This window comes from Phyllobates terribilis, unplaced genomic scaffold (genome assembly GCF_046119375.1).
Source record: "Phyllobates terribilis strain yellow unplaced genomic scaffold, ASM4611937v1 Scaffold_1__5_contigs__length_1240528914, whole genome shotgun sequence".
NCBI lineage: Eukaryota > Metazoa > Chordata > Amphibia > Anura > Dendrobatidae > Phyllobates > Phyllobates terribilis.
In genome coordinates, this window is record NW_027362761.1 from 841,589,423 (window position 1) to 841,604,395 (window position 14,973).

Sequence of the window (14,973 nt, forward strand, 5' to 3'; positions counted from 1 at the left end):
TAATATACAACTTTTTCTCCATTAGGATTGTATTGTTTAGGCACGAAATAATTTTTTAAATCAAGGGGGGACCTCTGGTCAGCCAATGTTTGACAATTGATGGTTTTTCTTGTGTGATACATCACTTTAGCAATAGCCAAAAATACAGGAGAGGAATTTCCAACATCCCCCACTAATCCCAAAATACATGACTTTGGTCTAAGAGGAACCCTAATGTTAAAAACTTCCAAGATTAACCTACGTACATTTTCCCATAACCCCCCAACTGTCAGCATGTCCTGAACATATGCATCAGATCTGCTCCTTCTTCCCCATTCTTCCCCACAGCAGGGGCAAAAATCATTTGTTCTGAGGCCCATACAACAGTGTCTTTGGGGTTCTATAGACTCTATGAATCAAAAATAATTGCGACACCCTCTGAGCCATATTGATCGATAGCGGACTTGTTGATTTCAGGATATCGTACACCTAGTAATCTTTAGCTGCGTGAAAGTGTGTAGCCCAAGACTAAAAGTTTCCATTGTAGGATGTAGCTGATAAATTGATGAAGTAATTAGGATGTCCACATATTGCACACACAATTTTATTTTATATTTAATTTTATTTATTTATTTCAACTTTATTTAGAAATGTTATTGACATTGTACCCAGGTATTAATGCAGAACATAAATTTCAAAATTACTTTGGAGATATATTTGTAACATGAAAAGCAGCCTCAAAATAATTAAAGGGATCACAATAACATCTGGTCTTTAGGAACACCAGCTGAACGTTAACTTTCAGTGTGATTCCACTCAACCTATTGCTACATTAATATGGTGTCTGGGGTCTTCTCTTTATCCATGCAGCAATCTCTGGTAGTTCCTTCACCCTAATCTTCAGAGACCGTAGATTTGGGTAATCTTTTAAATATCCAGGTTGGTAATAACCAATACCATCGCTGCAGGTGTCCCAATAAAGGTCAGCCCAGGTTACCTGATGAGAAACATGAATTCTGAGAATTAGAAGGATTTAGGTATTTTTTGTACATTTTTATTAACATATACCTATATATAAAGTTTGGCAGTTAAAATGGAATGCATTAAATACATATACACTACATAGAAACAGTTATTTCTATTGCTTGATTTATATCTGCTTTTTTATTTAGTCTAAAATAAATTAGCTATTCTATATAAAGTTTGCATTTTGTAACAAACCTTTTTTCATTTCCTTTTTTACTTTTTGTTCTTATCCCATAGGTGAATTTTTCATTTTCATTATTTTTTTCACTCTGAAATTATGGTATGGTAGCATTTGTTTAAGGGAACCAGTAATAAAAAAATAACATTATTAACCTGCACGTTCAGTCAGAGGGGTCGTGCCAGCACAGTTTCAGTAACCAATCAGTATATAGAAAGTAGTGGCTGTAACTGTGCCCATGACACTGACTGACAGCAGGCTCAGCTGTCAGTCAGTGCCGGGGCGCTCTCATAGCAGCTGCTCTCTATGCACAGAGTGGCGACTGAAATAGTGAGTCTACCGGGGGAAATAAAATGTATTTTATCCTGGCAGTGTGTGGGCACTGCACAGTGTCAGAACGCTATTATCCTTCAGATTGACCCCATATCTGAAGGTAATTAGCATTATTTTACATGACAGGTTCCCTTTAAGGAATACTTAGAAGTTAGACAATCCAGGCCCATCAAGACACTATGGGCTGTCTTACTATACTGGTTATGAACATTGATTGTGTCACAGAGATTCCTATGCAAATTGCCTCTTCAAAGGACTTGAACACTATTGGCAACTTACATATTTAAATGACGAGACAAGCATTACTAGCTTATAAGCCTCCTCACACTGGCATGGAGGAAACTTTATTCTCAAGAGATTCCTAATGGCAGTGACAGTCTCTTCCTGCAAATACTGCAATCAGTGGTTACTGCAGCACTCAAAGGGTTATACGTCGGAGTATAGAAGTTTTACTGATTTTTGCCGTTAGAGAAGTTATATTCTCCATGCGGTCGCTCACTTTCAGTTATTGAGGTGGCACTGGCGCAGTAAACAGTCACTACTCACTACACAGTGAGTGAGCTGCAATCAATCTTCATGATCCTTGGCTGACATCTTGCTCAGCACACATTCTGTGGAGAAGGATGTCAGTAAAGGATTGGTGGGTGTGTTTACAGCGTTCTCAATGAGTAGTGAGTGATAACGGTTCCTTTCCCGACACCACCCCAATTACTGGCAGTGACCGACTGCAGGCAGAATATAACTTTGTTTTCACCCTGTAGTCACACTTCCAATTCGACTGACACAAATGTTTAAAATGCTATTTACCTGCAGACAACACAATGTCTCAGATAAATATATTTTTTTGCCGAAAAGTTCCCTTTAAGGTGAGCAACATGTTAAACCCCTTAAAACACTTACAAAACAGCAAAATATCACAAAACATTTTTAACAAAACCATTATATGTTTCAGCAGCCAGACTGATTGTGACAGCTTAGAGCCAAACAGATGGAATGTGTTATGTGATTTTGTGGCTCGATTCCTTTAGGTCGATACTTTACTCTTTTCACTTGATATAACCTTCTAGTTGTTTTTTTCTCAGAAATCACATTTTTTGTTCAGCTATCACATGCTTCAGGTTTCAATTAATTTTATGCCTTTTGCACTTTGAACCCAATTCATTAAGACTGGCATTTCATACATGAAACTTAAAGCGGTTGTCCCAAAAACAAAGTACATTTTAATCAATAGGTCTTGGAATAAAAATAAGTTCCACAATTGGGTGTGTTAAAAAACTGTTACTGTGCTGAGATAATTTTATAAATGTGCCCCTGCTATGTACTGTGTAATGGTTGTGTCTTACTATCCCGGAACATAGTCTGATCATACCACATCTCCTGGGCAGGTACAGTGTCCATTTTAGGACATGATCCGATATCAAAGTTAAACATCAGAATGATGTCAGTTTGAGGCTGAATACCCTGTCTGAGAACTGATTTTCATAAGTGACTGATAAAAGTGACTTTTACAACTAATAAAAAGTCACTGTTCACTGATGGGACTTGAACCCAAAAAACTCTGTGTCTAGAAGCCAGTTCACTTACCATTGAGCTATAAACTATGTTGATGCGATCTAGGCGTTCTATTTGATTATGTGATTTTCAGAGTAAAACTGTCTGAAACTCATTGGGATTTTCACAAATACCTCCTCCAAACCAAATTCAAATGATGTGTGACTTTGATATGTGAATCTGATATGTGACTTTTTTCAAACAGCAGAATCAATCACAATGACTTTTAGTCACCCCGAGTATTTTCATGGTTGATCTCATAAGACAAGAAAAGCTACCAGTCTTTATCACTTGACCCTATGGCTGAATGGTAAAGATTCAGGCTCACAGAGTGGGGAGCAGAAGAACTTTTTTTTTTTCTAAATTATGCTGTAAAAGTCACTTATCAAAGTCAGATGTCAAAGATATGCGACTTTGATATGTGACTGACAACTTACTCTGACACCTATCTTATTGTTTGCTTAATATATATTAGTACCTAAATAATCAAATAATGAGCATATAGTTTAATGGTAAGGCATCTGTGTCACACATCGTTTCGGTTTCAAAGGATAATAATAATAATAATAAAAATAAAAAGTTCACTGTCCGCTACTGGGACTTGAACCCAAAAGCATATGTCTAGCAGCCAGAGGACACTTACCATTGAGCCATACACTCATTAAAGAAAAGTGGGCATTTTACTTGGTTATGTTATTTCCAGTGCAATCAGGACTTTCACACAGACATTCTCCAAGCCAAATTCAAATGATGTATGAGTTTGATGAATGAGTTTGATATCTGACTTTCTTCATATATCAGAATCACAATGGCTTTTAAACACCCTGACTATTTTAATGGTTAATCCCATAAGCCAAGAAAAACTGCTAGTCAATATCACTTGACCTGATGGTTGAATGGTAAAACATCAGTCTCCTAACCTGCAGGTTCTGGGTTCAAATCCCAGGAGCAGTAGAATTTTTTTTTTTAAATTATGTTTATAGTTAGCATATAAACTACAGGGATGTTTTAGTTTTAATATCTGACATTTTGATGGTCATCCTGACATGTTAAGAAAGTGTTTCAGACACGCTGTCTATTTGCATGGTAAATTACATAGCCAAAGTAAATTGGGAGGCACTAATTTACTACATATCTATTTCCAAGTGACTGTACATTTGCATAATTTTTTAAAGGGGTCTAATGATAACATTTCTTTAACCACTTCGCACCAGAGCCTGTTTTTGCCTTCGTGACCGGGCCAATTTTTTCAATTCTGACCACTGTCACTTTATGAAGTAATTACTCTGGAACGCTTCAACGTATTCCCCTGATTCTGAGACTGTTTTTTCATGACATATTGTACTTCATGATAGTGGTAAGATTTCTTCGATATAACTTGCGCTTATTTGTGAAAAAATCAGAAATTTAGCGAAAATTTTGAAAATTTTGCAATTTTCAAACTTTGAATTTTCATGCCCTTAAATCAGAGAGAAATGTCGCACAAAATAGTTAATAAATAACATTTCCCACATGTCTACTTTACATCAGCAAAATTTTGGAACCAAAATTTTTTTTGTTAGGGAGCTATAAGGGTTAAAAGTTGACCAGCGATTTCTCATTTTTCCAACAAAGTTTACAAAAACATTTTTTTAGGGACCACATCACATTTGAAGTCACTTTGAGGGGTCTTTATGACAGAAAATACCCAAAAGAGACACCATTCTAAAAACTGCACCCCTCAAGGTGCTCAAAACCACATTCAAGAACTTTATTAACCCTTCAGGTGCGTCACAGGAATTTTTGGAATGTGGAAGAAAAAAATTAACATTTAACTTTTTTCACAAAAATGTTACTTTAGACCCAATTTTTTTTATTTTCACAGGGGTAACAGGAAAAAATGGACCCCAAATTTTTTTGTGAAATTTCTCTTGAGCGTGCTGATACCCCATATGTGAGGGAAAACCACTGTTTGGGCGCACTGCAGGGTTCGGAAGGGAAGGAGCGCCATTAGACTTTTTGAATGTAAATTTGTCTGAATAATTAGCAGACGCCATGTTGCGTTTGGAGAGCTCCTGATGTGCCTAAACAGTGGAAAACCCCCACAAGTGACACCATTTTGGAAACTAGACCCCTTAGGGAACTTATCTAGATGTGTGGTGAGCACCTTGAACCCCAAGGTGCTTCATAGAAGTTTATAATATTGAGCTGTAAAAATAAAATTTTCACATTTTTCCCACAAAAACGTTTTTCATCCCTTAATTTTGCATTATCATAAGGGTAATAGGAAAAATTGCACCATGAAATTTGTTGTGCAATTTCTCCGGAAAACGCTGATACCCCATATGTGGAGGCAAACCACTGTTTGGGCGCACGGCAGCATTTGAAAGGGAAGGAGCGCTATTTGACTTTTTGAATGTAAAATTTGTTTGAATAATTAGCAGACGCCATGTCGCATTTGGGGAGCCCCTAATGTGCCTAAACAGTGGAAACCCCCCACAAGTGCCACCATTACGGTGAGATCTGGGGGGGACGGAGTGCTATTTGACAATTGGAGAACAAATTATTGTAGAATAGGCATTTGGATTTGGGAGCACAAAATTTTCTGAATTTCTTTTGGGGGGCAAGGGCCATTTTGCTTTTCCAGAGCCTTTCTGCTACCAGTAACTTGGAAGTCCCTTATATTTTTAACAGATGACGGACCTGAGTGGGGACTAGCTTTTTTTGAGGACTGAGTTGAAGCTTTTATTGGGAACATTTTACGTAACATTTATCCGGCGCTCTAGGCTGAGCACTTACATCGGGGTTTCCATCTAAATTTCCAAGTGATATAATTCAGATGAAACCCCTGCCGGATCCATTCACTGTAATGAGGCAGCAGAGTTACTCTGGACTCCGTCTGGCCTCTGTTTAGCGGTGTCCTTTTTTTCAGAAGTGCACAAAACTGTGGCCAACCGCACTTTTATGCACGCCTAAAACAAATGACACCGTGGGATCCCAGGCTAGACGGCGTCCACAGTGGCCTGTATCTGCCTCATTACAGGGAATCTTCCGTCATGGGTTCCGGCTGAATCACGTATTTCAGAGATTTACACGGAAACTCTGGTGTAAGCGCTCAGCGCAGGATAAATGTGGGCAGAGCCTTACTGCGATCTTTGGGAGACATAATAAACAAACACTAGCAGGTGAAGAATTGGTTTTATTTATTTTTTACGCCGTTCCTAGTGTGATATAACTGATTAGATTACTTTATTCTTCGGGTCGGTGCGATTACAGAGATACCAGATTTATATCGGGTTTTTATGACTGACAGCTGTCACACACTAAAAGACGCTTTTTTTTTGCAAAATCTAGTTTTTGCATCACCATATTTTGAGAGCTATAATTTTTCCATATTTCGGCCGACAGAGTCATGTGAAGGCTTGTTTTTTGCGGGACGAGTTGACATTTTTATTGGTACCATTTTTGGGTACGTGACTTTTTTGATCGCTTTCTATTCTGTTTTTTGGGAGGTAAAATTAACAAAAACAAACCATTCAGGGATTGTTTTTTGAGGTTTTTTTTTATGCCGTTCTGCGTGTGGTAAAAGTGATCAGGCAGCGTTATTCTTCGGGTCAGTACATTTACAGCGATACTACACGTACTGTATTTTTTTTATGTTTTGGCGCTTTTACACAATAAAACAATTTTATAGAAAAAAATATTTTTTTGCATTGCTTTATTCTGAGCGCTATAACTTTTTTATTTTTCAGCTGATGGAGCTGTATGGTGGCTTTTTTTTTGCGGAACAAGATGACGTTTTCAACGGTACCATTTTTATTTCTATTTTGTTTTTTGATCGCATTTTTTTCCACTTTTTGTTTGGCGATATGATGAAAAAGCATTTTTTTTGCTCCGTTTTTTATTTATTTTTATTACAGTGTGCACAGAAGGAGTTAATTAGTGTGACAGTTTTATAGCTCGGGTTGTTTCGGACGTGGCGATACCAAATATGTGTACTTTTATGGGTTTTGTAAAAATATACGGATTTATTGGTTTAATATTTTATTTATTTATTTTTATTTATTTTGTGATTTTTTTTTTTACAGTTTAAAAACTTTTTTTTTACATTTTTACTTAGTCCCTGTATGGGACATTAATTTTTATTTTTCTGATCACTGATTCTCATGTAATGTAATAGACATGTATTACATTACATGAGATTTTCGCTGACTGTTTCACAGTCATAGTCTCCTGCCTGGCTTCAGCTGCAGGCTGAGCCAGGCAGGACACCATATATGGCAGATCTGGAGGCGGTCATGTGACCTCCAGCTGCCATAGCAACCCCAGGTCCTGGAAGCTATCAGGGGTCGTCGGAGAGGTAAGTAAGACGACCCCCTCTCCTCCTATCTTCTATATGCCGCGATCACTATAGATCGCGGCATATAGAACATAGCAAAGGGTTAACATCACTGGGACCTGATCTAATCAGGTCCCGATGATGTTCCCTGTCAGAGCTAACGCTCTGCACCGGAATCGCAGCGCTTGCAGGACCCTGGGGGTCCTGAGCGCTGCGAGACCACCCACCATTTTTAAACATCGGCGCTGCACAGAGCCCAGCAAGCGCCGATGTTTATCTACAGTGGGCGGTCGGGAACCGGTTAATGTAAATTTTTCATTCCATCCACCCAAGAGCTGTCTGAAAACTCCCAATTTACTTTGGCTATGTAATTTACCATGCAAATAGACAGCGTGTCTGAAAAGCTTTCTTAACCTGCAGTTTCAGAGACTGATGTTTTACCATTCAGCCATAGGGTCAAGTGATAGTGACTGGTAGCTTTTCTTGTCTTATGCGATCAACCATGAAAATACTCAGGGTGACTAAAAGTCATTGTGATTCTGATGTTTAAAGAAAGTCACATATCAGACTCACATATCAAAGTCATACATCATTTGAATTTGGCTTGGAGGAGGTATTTGTGAAAATCCCAATGAGTTTCAGACAGGTTTGCACTGAAAATCCCATAACCAAATTGAACGTATAGATTGCTTCAACTTAGTTTATAGCTCAATAGTAAGTGAACTGGCTTCTAGACAAAGTTTTGGGTTCAAGTCCCATCACTGAACAGTGACTTTTTTTTTATTATTATTATTAGTCGCTTGTCAAAGTCAATGATCAAAATCACTTGTCAAAGTCAATGATCAAAATCACTTGTCAAAGTCAATGATCAAAATCACTTGGCAAAGTCTATGGGCAAAGTCACTTATCAAAGTCAGTTCTCAGACAGGGTATTTAGCCTCAAACTGACATCATTCTGATGTTTGACTTTGATATCTGATAATGTCCTAAAATGGACACTGTACACAGCTCCTGGGCAGGAAAGAACACAAGAGAGTATACAGACAGGACAGCATGGAATTGCAGATGATTCCTTCTGTGTGGCAAAACATTTCCCAGCCTGGTTTGTCACAGAAGCAACTGTTTCTGCAAAGTTTTGAGCCCTCTGAGCTCATCATAAATCAAGCCAGTGACAAATGAGCTCAGCGGCTGTGAAACTCTTACCTCACATTTGAATTATGATGACATGGCAGAAACACTTGCTCACGTGATAAAACAGGTATTTCTAACTTTTTATACTCAGAAAGCAACAGCAGCAATCCACTGCTATGTCATCCGTATAATCACTTATTCCTCCTCCCCTGCTCAGGAGATGTGGTATGATCAGACCATTTTCCTGCACGGTCAGACACAGCCATTACACAGTACATAACAGGGGCACATTTACAGTTGAAATCAGAAGTTTGCCTACACTATATAAAAGACACATATGCATGTTTTTCTCAATATCTGAAATGAATTCAGAACAAACCTTTCCCATTTTAGGTCAATTAGGATTACCATAAATTTTAATATTTGCCAAATGCCAGAATAATGAGAGAGAGAATGTTTTAAGGCATTTTTATTACTTACTGCAAAGTCAAAAGTTTACGTACATTTCATTAGTATTTGGTACCATTGCCCTTAAACTAAATGACTTGGGTAAAACATTTGGGATATCCTTCCACAAGCTTCTCACAATAGTTGGTTGGAATTTGGGCCCATTCCTCCTGACAAAATTGGTGTAAATGATCCAGGTTTGTAGGTCACCTTGCTCGCACCTGCCTTTTCAGCTTTGCCCATAAATTTTGAATAGGATTGAGATCAGGGCTTTGTGATGGCCACACCAAAACATTGACTTTGTTATCCTTAAAGGGGTATTCACATCTCCAAGGTTATATCCCAATATGTAGTAGGTGTAATAATAATAATATTAGCAAATACCTCCAATTAGAAATGTAGTATAGTATTTTTGATTCGCTATGTTTCTTTTGTCATGTGCAGGCATTGCAGGACCTTAGGTATCCATGGCTACGTCCACTGATAAAGTGACAGTTAGCTAGCTGCTAGTGGTCGTAACCGTGGAGACCTAAGTTTCTGTATTGCCCGCACATGAGGTAAGTGGCATAGCGAATCAAAAAAACTATACTACATTTCTAATTGGAGGTATTTGCTAATATTATTATTATTACACTTACTACATATTGGGATTGGATCTTGGAGATGGGAATACCCCTTTAAGCCACTTTGTTACCATTTTACCATTACCATTTTGGCAGTATGCCTTGGGTCATTGTCCATTTGGAAGACCCGTTTCCACCCAAGCTTTAACTTCCTGGCTGATGTCTTGAGATGTTGCTTCAGTATTACTTCAATATTGCCACATAATCTTATTTTCTCATGATGCCATTTTGTGAAGTGCACCAGTCCCTCCTGCAGCAAAACAACCCCACAACATGATGCTGCCACCCCGTGTTTCACAGTTGGGATGGTGTTCTTAGGCTTCCAAGCTTCTCCCTTTTTCCTCCAAACATAACAATGGTCATTATGCCCAAAAAGTTCAATTTTAGCTTCATCAGACCACAGGACATGTCTCCAAAAATAAAGGCCTTTGTTCCGGTGTGCATTTGCAAACATTAATCTGCCTTTTTTCTGTTTCTTTTGGAGTAATGGCTTCTTTATGGCAGAGTGGCCTTTCAGCCCATGTGGATATTGACACAATCTTACCAGCTTCTGCCATCATCTTCACAAGGTCTTTTGCTTTTGATATTGGTTGATATGCACATGTCGGACCAAAGCATGTTCATCTCTAGGACACAGAACCCGTCTCCTTCATGAGGGGTATGATGGCTGGACATTCCCATCTTGTTTGTAATTGAATATAATTGTTTGTACAGATGAACAAGGCATCTTCAGGTATCTTGAAATTGTACCCAAGGATGAACCAGACTTGTGCAAGTCCACAATTCTCTTCCTGATATATTGGCTGATTTCTTTAGACTTTCCCATGACGTTACACAAACAAGCAGTGTGTTTCAGGTGAGCATTAAAAATATATCCACAGGTGTGTCTCTAATTGACTTAGATGTTGCCAAAAAAACAATCAGAAGCTTCCAAACACATGACATCATCATATGGGCAGTCGAGAATTGTTTAAAGGCATAGTAATCGTAGTGTATGTAAACTTTTGACTTTGCAGTAAGTAATAAAAATGCCTTAAAACTCGCTCTCTCTCTATTATTCTGGCATTTGGCAAATATTAAAAATTATGGTAATCCTAATTGACCTAAAATGGGAAAGGTTTATTCTGATTTCATGTCAGATATTGAGAAAAATATGCTTGTGTGTATTTTTATATAGTGCATGTAAACTTCTGGCTTCCACTGTATAAGATTATCTCAACACAGGAACATTTTTTAACACATTCAATTGTGGAACTTTTTTCCAAGCTCCATAGATTAAAATGTACTTCGCTCTTGGGATAACACATTTAATGTGAGGCATGCAGGAATAAGATGCACCAAATTCATTAAGAGATGCATGCCACTTAATGAATTCAGCGCATCCTATCAGTGTTGTGCGCCTTGCCAGAAATGTTACTCCAGTAAAAACGATATGCTTGTTTTGGATCTCCTGTACCCCTCATTGACATTGGGATCTTACTTGTACATTAATGTACAGTGGTGGCCAAAAGTATTGGCACCCCTGCAATTCTGTCAGATAATACTCAGTTTCTTCCTGAAAATGATTGCAATCACAAATTCTTTGGTATTATTATCTTCATTTAATTAGTCTTCAATGAAAAAACACAAAAATAATTGTCCTAAAGCCAAATTGGCTATAATTCCACACCAAACCTAAAAAACGGGGTGGACAAAAGTATTGGCACTGTTTGAAAACTCATGTGATGCTTCTCTAATTCGTGTAATTAACAGCACCTGTAACTTACCTGTGGCACCTAACAGGTGTTGGCAATAACTAAATCACACTTGCAGCCAGTTAACATGGATTAAAGTTGACTCAACCTCTGTCCTGTGTCCTTGTGTGTACCACATTGAGCGTGGAGAAAAGAAAGAAGACCATAGAACTGTCTGAGGACTTAAGAAACCAAATTGTGAGGAAGCATGAGCAATCTCAAGGCTACAAGTCCATCTCCAAAGACCTGAATGTTCCTGTGTCTTCCATGCGCAGTGTCATCAAGAAGTTTAAAGCCCATGGCACTGTGGCTAACCTCCCTAGATGTGGACGGAAAAGAAAAATTGACGAGAGATTTCATCGCAAGATTGTGCGGATGGTGGATAAAGAATCTCGACTAACATCCAAACAAGTTCAAGCTGCCTTGCAGTCCGAGGGTACAACAGTGTCAACCCGTACTATCCGTCGGCGTCTGAATGAAAAGGGACTGTATGGTAGGATACCTAGGAAGACCCCACTTCTTACCCCGAGACATAAAAAAGCCAGGCTGGAGTTTGCCAAAACTTACCTGAAAAAGCCTAAAATGTTTTGGAAGAATGTTCTCTGGTCAGATAAGACAAAAGTAGAGCTTTTTGGCAAAAGCATCAACATAGAGTGTACAGAAAAAAAAAGAGGTCCAGACTGAGTCCAGACCTGAATCCCATAGAACACCTGTGGAGAGATCTCAAAATGGCAGTTTGGAGAAGGCACCTTTCAAATATCAGGGACCTGGAGCAGTTTGCCAAAGAAGAATGGTCTACAATTCCAGCAGAGCATTGTAAGAAACTCATTGATGGTTACCGGAAGCGGTTGTTCGCAGTTATTTTGGCTAAAGGTTGTGCAACCAAGTATTAGGCTGAGGGTGCCAATACTTTTGTCCGGCCCTTTTTTGGAGTTTTGTGTGAAATGATCAATGATTTGATTTTTGCTTCATTCTCTTTTGTGTTTTTTCCTTGCAAGCAAATTAAATGAAGAGGATAATACCAAAGAATTCGTGATTGCAATCATTTTCAGGAAGAAACTGAGTATTATCTGACAGAATTGCAGGGGTGCCAATACTTTTGGCCAGCACTGTATATATAATTCTATTATTGCTTAGTGCTAATGGTTGATAAATTTATATGCGCTGTTCAATTAATTTTTCTTTTTTTTAAGCCTGACTTCTGTTTTTTTTTTCCAGGTAATAAACTTTGTGCTCCTTTTTTATTTTTTGGTGTGCACACTATTTCTATATTTTTGTGTTTTGTTTAGGATTGAAAAATGAGTCCACACAAATATAGCAAAATTCCCACATTAGCTATTTTTCTCATCCTCAAAACAAGGGAATGTTTTTCATCCAACTTTTGTCCGTGTGTTGGTTTTTACCATCCAAAAAAACCTGATGACATTTTGCTAAGCTTCTTCTTCACTTGTTAAAAATGAACAGCGCAAGGATGCAACTAAGATGTCATGTGTGTTGTCTATTTTTTTTTTGCAGGCCAATTCACTTGTATGGGTGAGTTTGGTCTGCACATTGGACAAAAGTAGAACATCTTAATTTTTTTTTACATCAGTCAGCAAAAAAAAAAAAATAACTTGTGGATAGCCCCATAGAATGCCATGTGTCAAGTCCTGAGAGCACACATATGACAAAAATGGACATCTTAATGAGACATTAGCCGTACTTGCCTATTTTTATATAGCCTGAAAGCTATGTCTGTTGATCACTCAGACTACCCTTTATGACTAACCAGGGCAACTGAAACAGGCCCTTCAGTGCAGGTTGTAGCTGTCATCTCTCATATCTCTGTGACAAGCCAACTGAGCAATGTTCCATAAACCACCGCCATTGAGGGCAAGAAGTGTAGCGATCACTACATATAGACCAAACATCACTATGGCATGGGAGGTCTCCTAGGTAAAGCTACCCTGCACCATTGTCACTCACTCTACATACATTTTCTAAACTTGTCCTTTATCCAATCCGTACCCTCAGCTTATCCTATTATTCTATAAACCCTCACTATGATTCTCTGGAGAGCTAACTATATGCCCCAGACTATTTTCCTTAACCTACTTCCAATGTGTTTGTTCTAAAACTCTACACTCCAGCCCCATAGTGGTTCCTCGATAGAATTATCTGCAACTTTATAGACATCTGACAAATAATATAAGCAAAAAAAAAATCTGCTAGGTGACTAGTATTAAAGGAAACTTCTCAGAATAAAAGAAAAAAAATCACCTGTCCAAACAGCAAGTGATAAAAAAATACCTCCCTTCCCTCAAAGGTGCACTTATGCAGGTATTCTGATGACAAAAAATAAAGTTCTGACAGCTGGTGGGTGAGGATAAAAAACAAATGTGAAAATATAAACCTGGCTGCAGGATGAGGGACGTATCAATGTCAAGATACAGCACCTATGTTACCCCACATCTTAGCTCCAATCACTGCTCCTAGAGACAGATGCTGGTTGTGTAAGACAGGTGGCAACCACTGTGTGTGGAGCAGGCTCAGCTCCACCATACCCACCAATCCACGTCATAATGCAATGGTGCGTTATGTAGTGGTTTTTCAAAACTGAGGGATTTTTAAGTGTATTGTTTAGTGCTCATTAGAGCTTAATTTAAATTTTTAAACTGCTGCGGAAAAATGTAAGCTTTGCTACTGGCACTGAGGGCAAAAAGGACAGTTTAATGAGATTCTGTATTTTCATAAAAATGTCCTGGAAGTTGAAAGATTTTAGGTTCCCCACAGAAGTCATCATACTCCTGCTACTTTTAACAGTTTTTTTTCAACAGTTGTACACATTTGTTTTTTAGAAGCATAATAAAATTGTACTTACATATTCACCAGCAAACCACTTGTTATCTCCCAGTTCCCTCTCCAAGCCAGATATCACGCTACTAGCAGTTTTATCCATGTACTCCTTCATTGTCTAGAGAATTGAAAACTTTCTCAATTTCCAAAAAAATATACATTTAATAAATAGTAATGAGAAATATGAGAAAATTATTAATATAATTGCAGTTTGTGGTTGAATAAAGAAAAATGTCTATATTTATATCTTGGATGCAAAAACTAGTTAAAATTTGGTCAGAATTCTCTCATTGAATACACACACAAGGACCTGTCAGTCACCTAGAGCCAGATGAGGAGAAGCCAGCGAGACAAGCAAGCCATAAAATGCCTGCCAGGTTCCCTTCAGTTGATTGAAACAGCTGCAGGCAAAGCAAAATTCAAGAAGTTGCCCAGGTACCTCATCTAAAACTTTCACAGGGCTTCTAAAACTTATTCTACTGGGGATTGTTGCAGTTGTGGTATCCAAATCCAATCCGACCTTTGAATTCAGTGAGCTATTTAAAATGAGCCATTCTTTCACACGTTTTGTAAAGGCAGACTGCATGGCAGGATGTTATACACCAGATGTGTCCCAATATTTTGTTCATATGTGTATGTTTCTCATGAGCCTGTGAGAGTGTGAACTGTGATAGCAGCAGGAGAGCATTAGGACCCTGTGAGTTTTGCCTGGCTGAGCACAGAGCAGGGGCAGAGCAGGAGACCCTGTCTGTTCTGAGGGTGTCTGCTGTGTGAGAAGCTGGACAGGGCGTCTGAGGAGAACTGCAAGGACTGAACTGC

The 14,973-nt window shown here is 38.4% G+C and overlaps 1 protein-coding gene across 1 annotated transcript in view; it reads right to left on the minus strand.

Annotated features, from left to right (window-relative positions):
* Positions 1 to 581: 581 nt before the first annotated feature.
* The window catches only part of HPGDS (hematopoietic prostaglandin D synthase), a 157,980-nt gene continuing 143,588 nt past the window's right edge, over positions 582 to 14,973 (minus strand). The window contains exons 5-6 of the mRNA XM_073638215.1: positions 14,180 to 14,272; positions 582 to 976 (exon numbers count right to left, since the gene is read on the minus strand). Coding sequence (XP_073494316.1) covers positions 812 to 976; positions 14,180 to 14,272 — 258 coding nt within the window. The 3' untranslated portion in view covers positions 582 to 811. The remainder of the gene's footprint in view (positions 977 to 14,179; positions 14,273 to 14,973) is intronic.